This window comes from Anopheles coluzzii, chromosome 3 (assembly GCF_943734685.1).
Source record: "Anopheles coluzzii chromosome 3, AcolN3, whole genome shotgun sequence".
Lineage (NCBI taxonomy): Eukaryota > Metazoa > Arthropoda > Insecta > Diptera > Culicidae > Anopheles > Anopheles coluzzii.
The window spans coordinates 78,566,118-78,583,824 of NC_064671.1; the positions used below are offsets into that span (position 1 = coordinate 78,566,118).

The 17,707-nt window shown below is 47.3% G+C and overlaps 4 protein-coding genes and 1 non-coding gene across 6 annotated transcripts; 3 read left to right on the forward strand and 2 right to left on the reverse strand.

The window, feature by feature from the left end:
• Positions 1 to 638: 638 nt before the first annotated feature.
• LOC120955257 (inactive peptidyl-prolyl cis-trans isomerase shutdown-like) lies at positions 639 to 2,555 on the forward strand. Its single transcript, XM_040375962.2, has 2 exons — positions 639 to 941; positions 1,012 to 2,555. Exons 1-2 carry the CDS (start codon positions 889 to 891, stop codon positions 2,270 to 2,272), a joined length of 1,314 nt encoding a protein of 437 aa, XP_040231896.1. The 5' UTR covers positions 639 to 888; the 3' UTR covers positions 2,273 to 2,555.
• A 251-nt stretch (positions 2,556 to 2,806) lies between these two features.
• LOC120955255 (cyclic nucleotide-gated cation channel beta-3) lies at positions 2,807 to 7,605 on the forward strand. Its single transcript, XM_040375961.2, has 6 exons — positions 2,807 to 4,317; positions 4,382 to 4,566; positions 4,650 to 5,035; positions 5,101 to 5,250; positions 5,318 to 5,402; positions 5,474 to 7,605. The coding sequence occupies exons 1-6, from the start codon at positions 3,302 to 3,304 to the stop codon at positions 6,775 to 6,777; spliced, it is 3,126 nt and encodes a 1,041-aa protein (XP_040231895.2). The 5' UTR covers positions 2,807 to 3,301; the 3' UTR covers positions 6,778 to 7,605.
• Positions 7,606 to 8,076: 471 nt separating this feature from the next.
• On the forward strand, positions 8,077 to 9,157 carry LOC120955261 (WAP four-disulfide core domain protein 12). Of its 2 annotated transcripts, none has more exons than XM_049610724.1 (4): positions 8,077 to 8,223; positions 8,307 to 8,363; positions 8,454 to 8,612; positions 8,719 to 8,923. In XM_049610724.1, exons 1-4 carry the CDS (start codon positions 8,220 to 8,222, stop codon positions 8,751 to 8,753), a joined length of 255 nt encoding a protein of 84 aa, XP_049466681.1. In that variant the 5' UTR covers positions 8,077 to 8,219; the 3' UTR covers positions 8,754 to 8,923. The 2 variants fall into 2 exon arrangements, with proteins under 2 accessions (XP_049466681.1, XP_040231901.1); XM_040375967.2 differs by lacking the exon at positions 8,719 to 8,923 and adding an exon at positions 8,958 to 9,157 and having other exon boundaries at positions 8,081 to 8,223.
• Positions 9,158 to 10,831: 1,674 nt separating this feature from the next.
• On the reverse strand, positions 10,832 to 11,677 carry LOC120959706 (uncharacterized). Its single transcript, XM_040383306.2, has one exon. It carries the CDS (start codon positions 11,553 to 11,555, stop codon positions 10,938 to 10,940), a length of 618 nt encoding a protein of 205 aa, XP_040239240.1. The 5' UTR covers positions 11,556 to 11,677; the 3' UTR covers positions 10,832 to 10,937.
• A 1,119-nt stretch (positions 11,678 to 12,796) lies between these two features.
• Trnaf-gaa (transfer RNA phenylalanine (anticodon GAA)) lies at positions 12,797 to 12,869 on the reverse strand. The gene has a single exon. It is a non-coding gene; the product is annotated as a tRNA-Phe (tRNA).
• Positions 12,870 to 17,707: the final 4,838 nt, after the last annotated feature.

A 17,707-nucleotide genomic window follows, 5' to 3' on the forward strand; every position in this document is an offset into this window, starting at 1 on the left:
CTCATCATTATATAGCTGTCCTTTTCTTGCAATTTGTTTCGACAAGTTTCTTCTAATCATGACCTATATAGCCTTCTAACTTTCCAAGCAAAAATATATATGAATGGTCGTGTGTTCAGATACACGAGTTTCAACACCAACGACCATTACTCATGTCTCACTTGCTTCGGTGTTGGCAGATTATGTTGGAGTTTAGTATTTAAACAATCGTATTGCCGCTCAAGTTCTATCGATGCATAACTTCAATGCGAAACCATACAAAAGTACAGAGGGAATGAGAAAGCTCTCCAAGCGAGGAAGCTCCACTAGATGGGTATCCCACCAACAGATGGCGCCACCGGTTTTTTTTTATTGTTGGTATTTTTAGAATGTATCAGTCGTTCACCGTCTGCTAAACGAAGTCTTTCTATGTTCCGTTTTGGTTGAGAGCTTAAGTCGTTTAGAACCCGTTTAGTGGTCGTTTAGTGGTTTTGTGGCACTTGGGATATCGTGAGCAGGCCAACAAGAGAAATAGAGAGAGAAAGAGATAGAGAGAGTAAGAGAGAGAGAGAGAGTGTGTGTGAGAGAGAGAGAGTGTGAGAGAGAGATAGAGAGAGAGAGAGAGAGAGAGAGAGAGTGAGTGAGAGAGAGAGACTTATTTTATCTTCGCCGGAAAATAATTACAATTTTGAGTAAAATAGATTGCACACCTTTCGATGGGTTTGACATTTCTGTTATACAGCTTTGTAGGACAGTCAAACAGAAGAAACCGTATGGCGGCAGATTTTTGACAGCTGGGAAAATTGTTTACCTCAGCGCATTTGTTGCGGGCTTCAGGGAAACGGCCATTTCTCAGCAGCGGCAGCAGTAATACGCAATTTTGCATGTGCGATTTCGTTGATTTTACCGATGGAACCCAAAATGGATAGTGGAAGCGTGCTGAAGGCACCGATTAACTTAAGGTTAGCGCACGATTCCCTCAGCAAGCACGCCACACAGTCGTGAAATAACCATTGTACCGAATCGTTCCAGCGATCTGCTGAACGGTGGCACCGAGTTCCAGATCGATACCGAGTTCAACGATCACGAGGGTGACGAGTACTTCCTCGACGATGACTACGGCAGTGCGGACGAGGACGATGAAAGGTACAAGCAGCTGCAGACGCCCTGGGAGCGAACGTTCGACGAGCTGCGGCAGGAGATGGACCAGATCAACGAGCACCTCTACAAGCGCGTCACGAAGGCGGGCGTGGGCGAACCCATTCCGGACAGTACGCGCGTCGTGATCGAGTACAATGCGTTCTTCGAGGGGGAATCGAAACCGTTCGATTCGACGACACTGCGCGACAAGCCGCACCGGTTCGTGGTGGGCAAGAGCAATGTGCTGCCCGGGCTGGAGCAGGCAGTCCGCACGATGCGCGTCAGCGAGGAGGCACAGTTCGTGATTGCGTACCAGCTGATGTACGGTGAGTTTGGCTGTCTGCAGCGCGTCAAGCCGAAGGCGGACGTGCTGTTTGTAATACGGCTGATTAGCGCAACGCCCGTGAGCGATGGCGAGGCGCTGGCCAAGCTGAACGAAACCGAGCGGCGTACGTACGCGACGGTAAAGGACAAGGTGACCGAGATTCGCCAGTACGCACGGGACTGCTTCCAGCGCAATCTGGTACCGAACGCGATCGTGAAGTATCTGGAAGCGGTGCACACGCTGCAGACGTGCCAGCTGAAGGACGAAGCCGAGCAGGCGGAGCAGCAGAAAACGCTGATCGCACTGTACACCAGCCTAGCGGTGTGTTACAATCGCCGGGACCGGCCGAAGGATGCCTGCCGGATGGTGAACGAGCTGCGCCGGCTGTGTGACGTGAGCAAGAGTGCGAAAATACTCTACCAGGAGGGCAAGGCGCTGATGAGCCTCGGGGAGTACGACCGGGCGCGCAAGTGTTTGCTGCGCGCCCAGCAGCTGGAACCGCAGGACGAGATCGTGCAGCAGGTGCTGAAGCAGCTGAACGATCGCTCGGTCAAGCACCAGCAGGAGGAGAAGAAGATTTGGTCGCGTGCGTTCGGGCTGGCGGAGAAGAAGGAGAAGCAGCTGTCGGCGGAAGATACGGAGCTGCTGGATAATATGAAGCAGACGATACAGCTGTTTGTGGAAGACGAGGGAAGCAGCACGCTACCGCTGCCGGACGGGCTGACCGACCGGGAGCTGGCGCTGATGGATCAGCTGGCGAGCGAGCTGAACCTCAAGCTGAACGTGCACGTGACGAACAACAAGAAAAACTACAAGCTGCAGAAGTAATGTGGCGCTAAAATCAAGGCAACAACCAGGCTTAGCCCGGCATCGTATCTATTGGTATTTGCCCTTATTAAGCGTTTAACTAGAAATAAGTTCCTTTTTTTCCTCAGAGGTAGCTTCGTTTGTATATTACAGAGTTCTCTTTTATATGAATTATCCTGTCGGAAGGGCATATTATTTGAAAGTGCGTAAACATAATAAAAAAGGATGGGGAAATGAGAGACGAAGATAAATAAGCATGAATTTGAACAAAACCACGAATAAAAAACACCAAAACAAACAGAAACACCTGACGGTTATGTGTCCACGCTCCGATACGATCCGATTAGCACTCGTAAAAACTTGTTTGTCCACCAATTTTGGTACGTTTCGCGCAAAAGAATGTAAACAAAACAGTCCCGTCCACACGTGCCTCCGCCGCTGCAGCTTTGCCGGAATTCGGTTACGTTTTGCCCAAAACACATGCAACGTGCGGTCTCTCGGGCATGCGCAAAACACGTTTCATACGTTTCGTGTATGAGCAGCAAGAAAAAAGGTATCTTATCCTTTCTGCCAGCGACCTGACAGTCAGACACACAGGACATTGTGAAGGGAACGTTTCCCGTAGAAACGGAGTATCGTCTTACAGCGTATTAAAAAAGGATAATTATAGCGAACTCCCTGCGTAGCAAGTTCCCCGATATCGATTTTTGTTGTTCAGTTTTACTGCGAACTCCAAATTGCGAATTGTAGTTCCCAAATCGGCATTCCGTGTGTGACTCGGCTGGTGGTGGCCCCTAAACAGCGTAATTAATATTCTGGCAGCAGGTGCCGCTGTCTTGGAACGCCCCTACCATACGGTGGTACACGAGCAATCGGTAGCTTGATGGCCATATAGAGCGTGCTTGCCGTCATCGTCACGGCCATCAACGCATCTCGCGTTCAGGCCTGAGTGAGCGAGTAAGTGAGTGCACACGCGTGGAGGGAGACACGGAGTAATGCAGCATAGTTCTGCGTCTAGCCGTTAGTCAGTCGCACCTCGGACGTTCCACGATGTCGTCGTCCGCCTCCGGGGCGTCGTTCGCTGTCGAGCAGGTGAATCGTTCGCGGTCGGAAACGGTCCTCTCGCTGGACGGTGGTTGGCCACCGCCAAGGTCGCCGTTTACGGGCTGGAGTGGACGGGTCAGTAACAGTCCGTATGGTGCAGCGCCCAGGTTCGGTTCGCGTCCCGCCCTACCGGCCTGGGTGAGTGGTTCCAGCGGAGCGCTACCGCGGGCCGGCAGCCGGGACGAGGTGAAGCTGCACAAAAGTCTGGAAGAAATCTCGAAGGACATACGCGAGCTGGAAGACTTTATCAGCGTGACGGAGGACATACTGCGGCGGGAGCGGGAAGAGGACGAGCAGCTCACGCTGCGGGAACGCCAGCGCAAGGCGGCCGAGCGTACCATGGCGCTGATACGCAGCAAGTGCAGCCCGACGAAGAAGTGCTTCAACCGGGTCACCAGAACGTCGCCCGACGGTCCGCGCAAGGTGCTGCTGCGCTCACCGACGTACAAGGTGAACATTACGCAAAAGCGGCGCATTAAATCGTTCAGCCCGAAGGGGGGCGGCGGTGGGTACAAGTCGAAGCTGTACTTTCGCAACGGCAAGATCGGGTGCCAGGAGGCGGAGAATGCGGTTTCGAATCTGCGCAGCACGCACGAGCTGGTGAAGCGGATCATCAACGACGAGAGCAATATGCTGGTGAAGCTGGAGCATCAGCACTACACGACGGCGGAGCAGGATGGGCTGGAGTCGCGCTCCAGCTCGGCGGACACGCCGGTAGAGAGCTTGCAGATGTGCGTCACGGAATCGGCCGGCACGTCGCTGTGCGAGGATGAGGTGCCGGCAGCAGGGCTGGCACCTTCACAGCCATTAGCACTTCAACAAGAAACCGTTTCGATGGTTCCGGGTGGTGATTCGAGTGGGTTAAATGGGGAAGAAAGGCAACGCCACGTGGATGATGGCGAGCACATTGAGAGCGCGAATGGAATCTCCATGGAACCGATGGAGGATAGACGAAATTCTGAGTAAGTAACCGAGGGCTTTTAATGATTTCATTGAAGCATTGAGAAGGATCCCCCTTACCAACAGCTGCCCCTCCGAGACGATGCCAACGAGTGGGAATGACTTTGTAACCGTCCGATTGCGCCACCTGGCAAACCGTTTCTCGGAGCGTACGCGAAAGATGCGCAGGAAGCTCGAGATTCCGCCGACACCGTCCAGCAGTGCCAGTGCACCCTCAACGGCACCTTCCATGCAGAAGCACAGCGTAAACCGTAAGTTATACGCTCTCTCAGATACCCATCGGAACATGTCTAATGTCCCCTTTTTCTTGGCGTTTCACATGTACACCAAAAAGAGCGCACGATACAAAACTCAGCCTTAACGCTTCAGTCCGCTACCGAGACGCCCGGTTGTAGCCACTATCTGTTCTGTCCCATCTTTTGCTGCGGCGGGCGCAGTGATAATGTGCTCGACCCGCAGGGCAAGTTCTACATCGCCTGGCTGTTTATCGTGTCGCTGTCGTTCCTGTACAACGCGTGGGTCATACCGTTGCGGTCGTCCTTTCCGTACCAAACACCGGAAAACACCAAGTACTGGATCGCGATGGACATCTGTGCGGATGTGATCTATCTGCTGGACATACTGTTCGTCAAGCATCGGCTGATGTACCTGTACGAGGGGTTCTGGGTAAAGGATAAGAATCTGACGCGCAAGAACTATATGCGCAAGCTGCAGTTTAAGGTAAGCCTGAAAGGCACTGATTTGCAGTTCGTGAAAGTAGGACTTTGCTAACTTACTATTTCCAGATGGATCTACTTGCACTGGTTCCGTTGGATCTGCTCTATCTTCGCTTCGGGACCGAGCATGTTGTGTTCCGCGCACCAAGACTTCTCAAGATACAGAGCTTTTGGGAGTTTTTCAAGCTGATCGATCGGGTTATCTCATCACCACACATTGTAAGTCACACAGGATCTTGATTGTAGTTCGGAAATAGATCTGCTAGAAGCATCTCTTCTCTTCCAGATTCGTGTAGTGAAGACACTGACCTACATGCTGTACATGATACATCTGACAGCCTGCGCTTACTACGCATACAGCGCCTACCAAGGTATTCTTCAAAACAAACACACTTCAACCCCAACCAACAATGCCTACTTCCTGCTCTTCTTCCCATTCCAGGGCTCGGTTCAAATCGGTGGGTTTTCAACAACAAGGGTCACGCGTACGTCCGTTGCTTCGCGTTCGCCACCAAAACGGCCACCTCGATTGGTAAAAACCCAAAACCGGAGAAGGAGGGCGAGCTAATGTTCATGACCGCCGCCTGGCTGATGGGTGTGTTTGTGTTCGCGCTGCTTATCGGCCAGATACGGGACATCATAGCGACGGCTACACGGTCCAAATCCGAGTACAAGCAGCTAGTGGACGAAACTCTGGAGTACATGCGACGCCTCAACCTGCCGACCGATCTGCAGCGCCGCGTCAAGATGTGGTTCACCTTCACCTGGGAGCAGCAAAAGTGTCTGGACGAAACGCACATCATGGACGCGCTGCCCGCTAACCTAAAGACGGACATTGCCATCTCGGTGCACATCCAAACTCTCTCCAAAGTGCAGCTGTTTGCCGACTGTGAGGAAGCGTTGCTGCGCGAGCTGGTACTGAAGCTACGCTCCGTCACCTTCCTTCCCGGGGATTTCGTGTGCCGCAAGGGTGAAGTCGGCAAAGAGATGTACATCGTGAAAACGGGCCAGGTGCAGGTGATGGGTGGCCCCCGGAACGATGTAGTGCTGGCGACACTGTACGAAGGATCCGTGTTCGGGGAGATCAGTCTGCTCGCGATCAATGGGGCGGAGGGGAACCGCCGCACGGCGGACGTACGATCGAAGGGTTTCTCCAATCTGTTTGTGCTGTCCAAATCGGACCTAAACGAAGCGATCGTGTACTACCCGAACGCGCAGGCCATTTTGAAGAAGCGCGCAAAGAGCTTGATGCGCAAGAATGCGGCACGGGAGAAGGCAGAATCGCAGCAAAGCATCGACACGAAGGGTAGCGAGGTGGATGTGGTCATCCGGAATCCGCCCGATCCCGCCTCACCGAAGTTGCTGAAAACGGTGATCCAGGCGTTGCCGCAAGAGTCGGCCGCCGTTCAGCTGCTGATGCAGGGTTTCAAGATGGTGGAGGCGCCGGTGGAGGAGCCAGAGCCGGAAGAGCCCCAAAGCCCGGAAGTTGGTGGTGAAAGGGTGTTGGAGAAGGAAGTGCACGAACCGGACACGGCATCGGTGGGCAGTGTGGAGGTGAGGCATACGACCGAGGTGCAGATCGAGAATGAAAAGAACGTCGAGCTGCCGTGCGATTTGGTGTACAGCATCAAGAAGGAGCTGATGGAGAACAATAGCTACATCAATCTGACCGATGCGGAGAAGTACAAGCTGCTGCACGAGCTTTCCAAGGATGAGTATGAGGATCAGGAAAAGTCGCCCGTTTGAATTCCTGTGCCGGGACTATGAGGACCTCTGTTTCAATGTCTAACGACCTGCTTTATGATCTGCTTCTTCTCACTAACTTGTATGGAGAATATGGCCACGTATTTTGATATTTCAACCTAACAAACAATGTGATGTTTTATATCCCCTCTGTTGAAGGCCCTTTAGAATATGCTGCTTGAAACTTAAAGTTAGGTCACTACAAAGTTAATTGAAGAAACCGCATAACGAAGTGTCCGAAGAATCCCCTTGCCATCGGGCACCATAGGTGCGCCTAATAACAGCATTGACCACTCTCATCGTTTGGATGTGTTTTGCGTATCGTAAAATCAATGCTAAGGTCTCCGCGGCGTCCTCCACCATTGTGCGCATGCATGTCGCGTGCATACTGCAGGCGCAATAAATTAGCTCGCGCACATACAAGCACGGGAGAGCGTGTGCGCCTTTGGCGTAAGCGTCGGAAACGTGATCGACCGGCTGATGGCCGATATCTTCGATTCGAATCAACAGACACACACTCACAGAGTATTACCGATGCCTTGGAGGAGGAGGAGGGAATGCATTCGAGTTGGCCTTTGGGAATGTTTCAATAGTGGCGCTCGAGCGGAAGCGGTGTGCCGTTGGATGATTGATAACCGTTTTTTAATGTCGGATGTTGTTGTTTTCCTATGTGGGTACCTTTACTTTGCCAAAGGCGGCTTTGGATAGAGAATATTGTTAGAATACATGTTTCGATGTACTTGACTCACTTACTTGTGCCACAAAAACACATACACACATACAAACACAGTCTATAAGATTGTTAAATAAACTTGTGACTTTATAAAATGACATTCATATGGGTTCGTTTACAATCGTGGTTGTACGAGGGCATGGCGGTCGAGGGTCCTGAAGGTTGAGCGAAGCAAGGAATGATTTTATTGGCCTTTGCGTTGAAACTCCCATTCGCCATCGATGAACGCACGTTTGATGCGTTCAAACGGTGGTAGAAAACCAGTTTTGGATTTAACGATCATACGGATCACGTGCAGGTAAACGGGGCTTTGATCATGGAAGAATATTTATGATATGGGAGGATTTTACATAAACTTATTGGCAGGTATATAGAGTTTTCTTCTCTTTACGGTTCTACAAAGCCTTACCATAAATCAACATTTGTTCCGTGTGAAGTTTTGATCTCCGTAAGAGCTCTGTTTTGACCACGACAGTGTAAATTCCATTCCCATAGTTCTCCCTTCGCCAACAAGATGCGAAACTCGAGCTGCCGGGGTGGGGGTTAACGATTTTTAAAGTGCGTTACAGCAACAAGTTATCTCCACGCGTCTTGTGAACCGGTCGACCGATCAGTTCATCTGTAACCGTTCGCCGATTGTGACTCGTTTGGATTTGGCGTCTTAATCTTCGCGTTGTGAAATAAACACAAGATCATCTCAAACAACATCAAAATGGGTAGGAATGTGGCGTTCTGGAGAAGAGTTTGTATTGTGGAATCATATGAATATTAACTCCTCTTAATCGTCTATCCATAACAGCAAAACTTATGGTAGTTGCCCTGGCCCTTGCGCTGTGCGTCGTGCTTGTGAGTGCTTGTAAGTGAGCTTTGAAACCGTTTAAATCCTGGTTACATCCTTGTGCAATAATGTTCCCTTTATCTCTTCAAAACACAACACCACCACCAGCTGGCGATGAGTGTCCACTCGCGTCCAAAGTTGGCTCCTGCTCACCGACCTGCCTGACCGATCGGGACTGTGCCGACATCGGTGGCAAGTGTTGCTCCAACGCCTGCAATCGCAAATCCTGCGTCGAGCGAAGCAAACTGAAGCAGGGCAGCAACAAGTGTAAGTATAAAGCGCCGCCCCTACATTATGACCCACATTTGCTTGCAATGTCCACCAGAGTGCTGATTATAACCACGCACGCTTTGTGCACGCTTCATAACCGAAGTTGACGAGATTGACCGTTTAGGGGCAGATTACTAAAAATATCACACTGTCTATTGGTATTTGGAATTATGTTTTCTTCTCTTCTTTACACACTCGTTCTATTGTGTTTTTCAATATATCTAAAGATTGGCACTTCAGTTCAGGGCTGCTCATTAATCACGGTCCTCTCCGTTATGGTTATCTTGCATGTTTTTTTTCATTACTATTCCACCGGTTTTATTGTTGCTGCGTCGGCTCCAGATGGTTCCAACTCCGGTTCGGGCTCGTACTGTGGCAGCACCAAGTGCAACTCGTTCGAGAAGTGTGGCGTCGATCCATCCTCCAAGAAGCCGAAGTGTGTCCGTGCGTAATGGAAGCGAGAAGCTCGAGGTCGGGAGTGAAATGATTAGCTTATAAAAAAACAAAATTGTTCTTAAATAAACTATTAAATTTAGAAGGCATTTACAAGTGGGTGTTGTGTTGGGTTGTGGGGAACGCAAAAATTGCACAGGTAGGTGTACATCGCAGTTAATCGTGTGAGGCATCTCCTCAATAACAATTAAGGCTTGACATTCTCAAGACCTCCACCGATCTAACCTTCAACTCCAATTAGGATACGGTCGATATCTCGTACATTATCTCTTAACCGTCATCTCCATGCCTTTAAAGTAGTTTATCGTCATGTCTGAGCGCAACTTCAATGACTAATTATACTATACCGTCGATCGCACAGCAGAACTATCCATACATTCATTTTGAGTGTGTTGCAAACACTCACTTATTTGCTGCCTGGATAAACTCTGCATACACGGACAGTTTTATGACTGTTTACAACCTAAACGCACTTCGTTAAGTAAGCAGCTTCGTTTGATGACTCAAGACAACAAGAGTACGGCAGGCATACCGGGCTCAGCATGGATTCGTGGTCGCTTCAGTTAATATTCTTTATAAGAATATAAGAATAAAGGGAACAAAATGAATATTTTTTTCTATTTACAAATTATTAATTTATATTAAATACCTCAATCAGCATTCAATAACAGACTGTTCCCAGATATTCTGCAGACTGTTGAGAGAACCAATCAATATAACGCAATTCTCTGCTGGGCATGCATGTAATGTCTTTAACTACTTAACTTCCCGGCGTTCTACATAGGACATAGGACTCGTGGGACGACTCTTAAGGGCTGAAGGAATCTCAATGACTTGTATAAGGACAAATGTAGTTCGGAATCGGAATTCTCTCCCCTTATGATAGAAATTGTCTATTCTGCTGCAGGCACATTCGAAATTCTTTTCAAACTGTCGAAAACTATTGACATTCATTAAGCCACATAAATACTTTGTACTTATCTAACTAGATAATCAAATCCTAGCCCGTTCTCCGAATTTGATTATTAACCATTTTAGCATACGTAGGACAGACTATCCTGCTATTGCTTAATCAATAATTAACTGAAAGCCAATCCCACTAGTGATACAGGCAGGCCTTGACGGATAACAGTTGCTGTTCCAAGAAGAAGAAGAACTATTGTGGAATAATAATTTTTCCCCAAATTTTGACATTGAAAACAAGGCTATTAGGAGAAAATGTGTTATCTCCAACAATTGTTGAAGGACTGTGTATGTTTCATATTTGCACACAGTTAAATAGTATTATTCTCGCGAGAAACATTTATTTATTTACACTTGAAAGTAGAATATACAGAGAAGAATACAAGAAAAAAGAGGTATGTGCAAATATACTTCATTTTATTTTAGGCAATTTGAAATGACTAGAATGACATGAAAAGATCTTCTTAATATCATCATCTCTTTAACCATTATTTCCATGCATCCTCTATCATCTGGCAAGCTTGTACGAATACGCATACGAATAAGAATCCCGCAGACATCCAATACGAAAATCTAAGCATCTAAAGTTGAATCTTGCCAATGTCGAAGAAAATAAGAATCTTTCGTTTTCTCAAAAGTACGAGTACTTGTTTGTCACATCACCTCTAGATGGATCCAAATTAGTGAGCAAGATCAAGTTTGGTAATATAATTACGGATATCCCAAACAGGTCTGACGTGCGAAATAATTTTAAAAAATCTTTGCATTCTACAGCACAAACCACACAAAAAACAACTCAATTCATTTGTTCATAAATAACAGTCTGATCTTTTATTGCATTCAACGATAACCGGAGCCGTGGGACGATCATAACAGCACGCAAACATTGCCCGCTTTTCCGCTTTCCTACTTCTTCTCTTCGTCCGACGCAACTGGATCCTCTTCCGGTTGCTCCTCCTCCGACGACGCTGCTGCCTCCTCGGACGATGCCGCCACACCTTTGCGCTGCGGTTTGGCAATATCGTCGGCGGTGATCGAGTACGAACCGGTCAGCGAAGATGACACGTCCGCCTTGCCGTGCGGATCGACCTGCGGTCCGTTACCGATCGGGATGTTAATCTCCTTCACCACACGGTAGCCCTTGTCGTCCGCTTCGTAGTGGACGGTACGCTTGAAGAACCCGTCGCTGTACGAGTACATGCCCTTCAGCGACAGCCCATTGCGTTCCTCCTGGCGCATGATGGCATGATCGTTGATCGTATCGTTCACGGACGTATCGTACGCGTACTGAGCCGACTTGGCTTGGATCTTCTCCAACGATTCCTCACTAGCGGACTCCTGGGAAGCGGCTTCCTGGGAAGATGCCACTGCTTCCGCGCTTGCTCGCTCTTCCGGTTCCGGTGCGGCTAACCGAGCCTTGGCAAAGGGGAACTTTTTCTGCGGAGCACTTTGAACTACGCTGGTGGCAAACACCAGAACCACCAGCACCAGGGCGGAACAGCGCACTGTAGCCTGTGACACCATCTTATCGAGCTACACACTGGGCAGGAATGGAAAGAGATATTCGCAAAACGACAGCCAAGCTGGGACTAACTTTGCCACTTTTCCAGACTGACCTATTTATAATGCATCTTTTCGTGGATGCGCACAAGCTGGAGCAGAACATGGACGATCAGGTTTTGTTGTTGTTGCTGCCGTTCGTCTTCTGCCCCACCGGTAATGTCCGGCAGTAATCTCGACCCGGTTTGGCTGGACACCGGCAGAAAGAACAAGTTTCGCTTTCTACGGCATCTCCCTACGGAGGAGGGGAGGCTCGTGAGACAAGAATGCAAGAACGCGACTGGTTCGATGAACCTGTGTTGGTGAGGTGCTGGCTTTTCCCGAACGCTCCCTGACCCAAGCGACGGAGGTCCTCATCGCCGACGGTCTCGGTCGAGGTCATCTAGCATTTCTAGTACTACGCGACGTGCCGCGGGTGAAGATAACAACCACTTTGCTGAATTGCTGAGAAGGCGATTCTCAGATTCTCACCAACGGGGTTGTCGTCGGGGTGGATGTTGCGCATAATGAAGGTGGCGATGATCGTTAGTGTGCATAAATTATACACTGTGGTGGCAAAGGTATGCACAGAACCGGGGTGACTTAAAAGCACAGAAAGTAAAGTTGATAAAGAACGCACAACTCTCGGCATGTGGAAACGAGTTCTGGTGAAGCCATTAGTGCATAGGAATTAGGTTGTTTTTTAGAGTGTCAGTCTGCTTTTGTACAAACGAGAGTGACAGTTTGAACTATGCAAGTTACAGATGGTAGTTGCTAACGCATAAATCTAAATAAGACACCGGTTTACCTAACGACAGCAGAAGTTTCTTTATTGCATCTCTTCTTTGGTCTCTTTTGAGCAGAATCAACGTTACCACCGTTCAATGGCAAGGTTTTGCACAGTCCAGCGAACATAAACGGCACAAGAAGCAGTCAATGACACATGCTGCGACCAAAGGTGCTAATTATCGGTAATACAATTATGATTTCCGTACGGAAATGGTACTCTTTTTAATGTGACTATAATTGAAAGTGCATGAATATTCAATACAATATTTGCATATTTCAGTACAACAATTAAACAGCAAAAGAAAAAGAGAAGTCCCCTCCCTCAACAATTCTTCTCCACATGGTTTTGTGTGTTCTCTCTCCTAAAACCAGAAAGGAAAGGGAGAGAGACACGACCGACGTGTGTATAAGAATTGAGAGAGGCATCACTCATTGTGTGCCGAAACCCGGGATTGAACCGGGGACCTTTAGATCTTCAGTCTAACGCTCTCCCAACTGAGCTATTTCGGCGAGATAAATGGAAGGGTTCATAAATACGTTTGGATGGACACGCTCCCTTTGGAGAGGTAAGCGTTGCAGTAAATAAAACCCCTGTGTAGAGTGAGTGCAGGGCATTATCACACATTGCACGCTTGCAAGCGTACTCACCACACCAACCGTGCTGCTTATTATCAGTACAGTCGATGCTTACCATTCTGAACGCTAGCCTGAGGGTGTCACGAATTTTTTATATTCTCGTTTAAGCGGAAGAAAGCGAATTATGCTTTGCATAACGATTATGCTTAGATTGACCGTTCGCTGTAACCCTTGAAGGTATAAGTGTCTGAATCGAACGGTGTTACAGCTCTTAGAATGTTAAGATTTTTCGTAAACAGCTGGGTAATCTATTTATATAAGGTCAGATCGAGTAGAATTGGAACATAAACAGAGTGTGCAAAGGAGCACTGTACACTGTTATCTGCACTGCTGATGTGGAAGGGTTTATTGTGTGCACTGTGCTCTATTCGTCGCTCGCCAATCGTCGTTCGAGCGAGACGTCGTCCTTGACATCACACTTTTGCATACTGTTGATTTTTGCCGCTCTTTCCTTTCCGTCACCGTCTTTGACATCCGCGGTCCCCCGTTTTGCTATGGAATATTGAAATTTAAACTGACGGCCTTTGCGGGTCTATCCATAGCAAACCCAACGTGTTTGGTTCGCGGGCAGAGGTGTCAGCGAAAGAGAGAGGGTTCAGTTCGAAGGATAGTGTCCGTGACTTTCAACTTCAATTTCGCCGACTGCGGAGGTCACTTGTTAGTCGAAACCCCCGAGGGTCGTATTTCTTTTTCCCCTTTTTTGCTAACAAATTTGGCAACAATCAGCTCGATCGATTCATCGATATCGAGCGATGCGAATTTAAAAGTGATTGAAAAAAATCAACAACTGCACCGCACTGCACCCCTCCTTTTGTTGAAACATGGTGCGGTTAGACCGTCCTACTTCATGGCAAGCGATAAAACCACCAGTACCTCCTTGAAGAGCATTTAAAAAGCAATAAGGATAAATTTACGTTGAAGTTCTGCCCGCCTCCCCTCCCCCGGCCACGAGTGTTCCCAATATGCAGCCCCAACAAAGCCACATAACTTATTTAGCCCGCAAAAAGGAATAGAACGTCTTACCGTTCTAACAGCAACATAGCGGGTCTATGTTTGTCGAAACTATCGGCCCCACAAGGAACGAAATGAAGAGTCCTACCAACCATCCACACCGGCAGCACTTTCTTCGTATTCACCGCTTTGTCGTGCCAGTTTCCACTAAACTTGGCCATAATTTCCAAACAGACTACCCCGAACCCGTTTGGCGAATGCCAGGGAGCCGCACCCGTTTGCATGCCAAGCGATTGACTGGGTAATGAAAATTATAAACTTTTTCGTCTGATGAATTCCCTTTCTCCACGCGTTTGCTAAACGCTACAAGCAGGTAGGTCGGCGGTGGTGGCATTGAGGATGTTGGAAGCTGCTCCCTTCCCCTCTCTGCTTTGCGTCGTACGGTCGGGAGTCCGTCCTTCGTGGTTTAGCATTATTATCGGGCTTAACCTGTCCGTGTTGAAATTATATTTGTCTAATCAATACTGGACCGAAATGAATTTAACCTAACCCTCCCTCCTCTCGCTGCTTGCTAGGTGGGGTTCCCTTATGTTATTGCTGTTTTGTGCCGGGAATGTGGTGTCTTAGAGAACTCCTGGAGGAGAGGGGGCGAAAGTTGTTCCAATTTTTGTGCTTTTTAAACCGTCCACAAAAGAGTGCTCATTGTAATTCAAAATATTTAAAAAAATCTAAAAAAATACGATTTCTACGAGAATTTTATACTATTTCAATAGCAACTAATAAAGCTCCGGACATTGGGCACACTAAACAATGCTCTGGGAGTCAACCACTACTCAGACCGGCATGCAGCCCGGCCGTAACAACAAACCCGGCCATTCTCAATCAAACAGCAGTACGGCAACAATAACAGCTCAAAAGAGTGAACTACATGACAATCTTTACACCTGCCACCACCGTTGGTAGTACAACGACACAGCGGGCGCACGTGTTGTGGCACGCGTTACTATACTACAGGCAGTCAGTCAGTCACTCGGGCCGCGTCTTTCGTGCCAAGTTTCGGCTTCACAGAGAGCGAGAGAGCGAGAGTGTGTGTAAGCCCCATCAGAGCCTAAAACACTGCCAGTCGTAGCCCCAAAACCATCAGCCAGAAGCCAGAAAGTTTGGGCGAAAGTCAGTACCTTGCCAAGCTGCGTATGCGTCGGACATGGTGCCGAAAAGGTTGCAGTAACCGTACGTTCACCAACTGTAACGTCGTACGTCGATCGATGTTTGGTGTTGCAGCGTCGGTGTTTGGGGGAGCTGAAGTGAGCTGTTGTTGTGAAGAATAAGGGAATAAATGTTTCTCCAAATTTGAGGCAGTACCTCAAAAAGGTTCTAAAGTTGACAAGAGCATTTTGAGATGTTTTAAAAAGTAATAGTGTTGAGTGTATATGTGTGATAAAGTGATTCATGTGAGGAATGCTCATAAAGTGATAGTGACGCAAAGTAATTGGTGCGCGACTACACAAACCCCAAGGATTACTCATCGCTCAACCTAAAATGAAGTCTTCAACCTGTTAGTTGTACTCTCCCGCTTGCCTATCTCCAGCAGCTCTTCCAGCGCAACACCCTAGTCCCTCGAAACGGTAATGTAACATGTGCATTTTATTACCTTCTTGTCTGTAACTTTCACTGACACGTTGCTACATCGTAAGGGACGAAGTGTGAATCCCGTTTTGGACAAGCGACGTGCAGTTCCGATGTGCACAGCCCAATAATAGCACACTGATAGCAAGAAATCTAGGAGGACATTGGGGCCACGGTAATGCCTTCCAATTGGAACCTTCTACTTGTACTACTACTACCCGTCGGTTGCGTGTGTCTTGTTGTTTGACTACTTTTGGTACGCTTTACCACTACTGTGGTCGCGTAGTGGCACCCGCCAGGTATACGTGTCATTTGTAACGAATTCGATGATTTACTGATTGGATAATGGGCACCCCCGGGAGGGGTGTTTGGTGGCGCATTACCCCGTTTCGGTGGCAACATATATCCGTCTATTTAGTGGTTGGAAAATCCGAATCCCCGTGTCGGAAACTATTACACTGACTGAGCCAAATGACTGGGAGTCGGGAATGGAGCAACATTATTTGAAGCGGTAAAACAAGGCCCCGCAGATAGCGATCGCGATAGATGGGTTTTGGTCGGAATCGTTAGATGGAGTTTAGTTTAATCACTAGCAAAGGATCATAAACCTTAAATGAGAATTAAAGAACCTGCAATATCTTAGAGACTTAGAGACTATGGGAGGTTCCTGTTAATTTAGGGCTCTTTATTATTTCCTATTGAGTAAGTTTTAGCATATTCCAGTGATCTCTATTTCACTTTCGTTACATTTTTGATAATTAAACTATCGATCCTAACTTGTCCTTCCGCAATAAAATATAGTAATACCTTTTTAGGTTATTCAATTTTCATCAACAGCCAACTTCACCGGCACAAGTCTATGAAGGATCAATAGCTCAACTCCAACAAAACCCAGTTCGAATTATTTCCCCCCAAATCCTTATCTAATTGCTCGCTCACCAGTTTATCGATAAACGAGCAACTACGATGACGGTACATTTTCAAGGAGCAGCTTTTCCAATAAGCCGACAAATTTCAATACGAAAGCTCATAGCAGCGGAATACTGTAGCAGACATCATGACTGTCTGATTTCCGTTTTGGGCACTGACAACGGTCCTGTTGATACCGATAATCGCCAAAAACTCCTGTTCTACTACAATAGAAGACACCTCTGTGTTCTGCCACGATAATGCGCGCGATAATGAAAGGATAAAAATAAATGTTTCATACCTTGATTTTTGGTTTTGCTTCTTTTCGATCTTTCTAGTTGAGTTGAGTTTGTCTGTGTGTCTGTTTGTTTGTTTGTTTGTTGGTTGTTGGTGTTTGCATATGCCCTCTGTACAGGTGGGACGGTATTTTCAAAAACTATCGAGCACATTGGTTTCAGTTCTGCGTGAGCTATCGTTACGGTTGGAACTGTTTCAAGGAAGGTTCTAGCTTGAAAACTTTCAAGCGAGAAGTGCTAATTATTTTGAGGAGTTTAGTCGCAGTGAAATTTAAATTCTTGTTAAACCTCTTTCTTTACGTTCCAGCTGTGTCTGGAAGGAGAACGTGATATAGGGTTTTTTTTAAATTGAGGAGTGTTTCCCGCCTTGATTGATTGTTGATTACTTCCAAATTCATTCTAACTGATTGATACCAGCAAAAGGATACAACATGAATCGCCAAGCGTTTCGTGGTGGCATGGTGAGTGTAGTTTTGATTGTACATAAAGTGGCTGTTTTGAATTTTGAGTATGACGGCTTCTCAAGAGCCTTACTGTTAACACTTCTTGTGTGTTCCTAATGATTAAAGTGAACATATAAAGTGATTTAAAAAAAACTATTATCTCATATAGTATGACGATAGGGAGTAATGGTGAAAAGTCTCTAGCTGTTTGAAAACTAAAAATAAATAACAAAGTGTTTCGTGTTCTAAGCAAATCACCTTAATTGCTTCACTACGTGCAATGATAGCAATTTCGCATAAAATGGAATGAGAAAGCATAACGACTTGAACGATTTGCCTTGCGCCCTTGCGGAAGTAACTGATGCACGTAACGTTCAGAAAGAATTCACAAACTGTCAACGAATGGAACGTTTTAATGTTGGTTTTGTTGTGCTTGCGTTTTAGCTGTGTTGAAAGAACGCTAGGAAGTCTTTCTTTTTTTTTTTTA

What these genes read in the sequence shown, in the direction of transcription:
- LOC120955255 (XM_040375961.2), top strand. Translation starts at nt 3,302, where the DNA reads ATGTCGTCGTCCGCCTCCGGGGCGTCGTTCGCTGTCGAGCAGGTGAAT. An exon ending in GAGGATAGACGAAATTCTGA is followed by an intron (nt 4,318 to 4,381) that starts GTAAGTAACCGA and finishes CCTTACCAACAG; the next exon opens with CTGCCCCTCCGAGACGATGC. An exon ending in CGCATACAGCGCCTACCAAG is followed by an intron (nt 5,403 to 5,473) that starts GTATTCTTCAAA and finishes TTCCCATTCCAG; the next exon opens with GGCTCGGTTCAAATCGGTGG.
- LOC120955261 (XM_040375967.2), top strand. An exon ending in CGTCGTGCTTGTGAGTGCTT is followed by an intron (nt 8,364 to 8,453) that starts GTAAGTGAGCTT and finishes CACCACCACCAG; the next exon opens with CTGGCGATGAGTGTCCACTC. An exon ending in GAAGCAGGGCAGCAACAAGT is followed by an intron (nt 8,613 to 8,957) that starts GTAAGTATAAAG and finishes CGTCGGCTCCAG; the next exon opens with ATGGTTCCAACTCCGGTTCG.
- LOC120955257 (XM_040375962.2), top strand. Translation starts at nt 889, where the DNA reads ATGGAACCCAAAATGGATAGTGGAAGCGTGCTGAAGGCACCGATTAAC. An exon ending in AAGGCACCGATTAACTTAAG is followed by an intron (nt 942 to 1,011) that starts GTTAGCGCACGA and finishes GAATCGTTCCAG; the next exon opens with CGATCTGCTGAACGGTGGCA.
- LOC120959706 (XM_040383306.2), bottom strand. Translation starts at nt 11,555, where the DNA reads ATGGTGTCACAGGCTACAGTGCGCTGTTCCGCCCTGGTGCTGGTGGTT.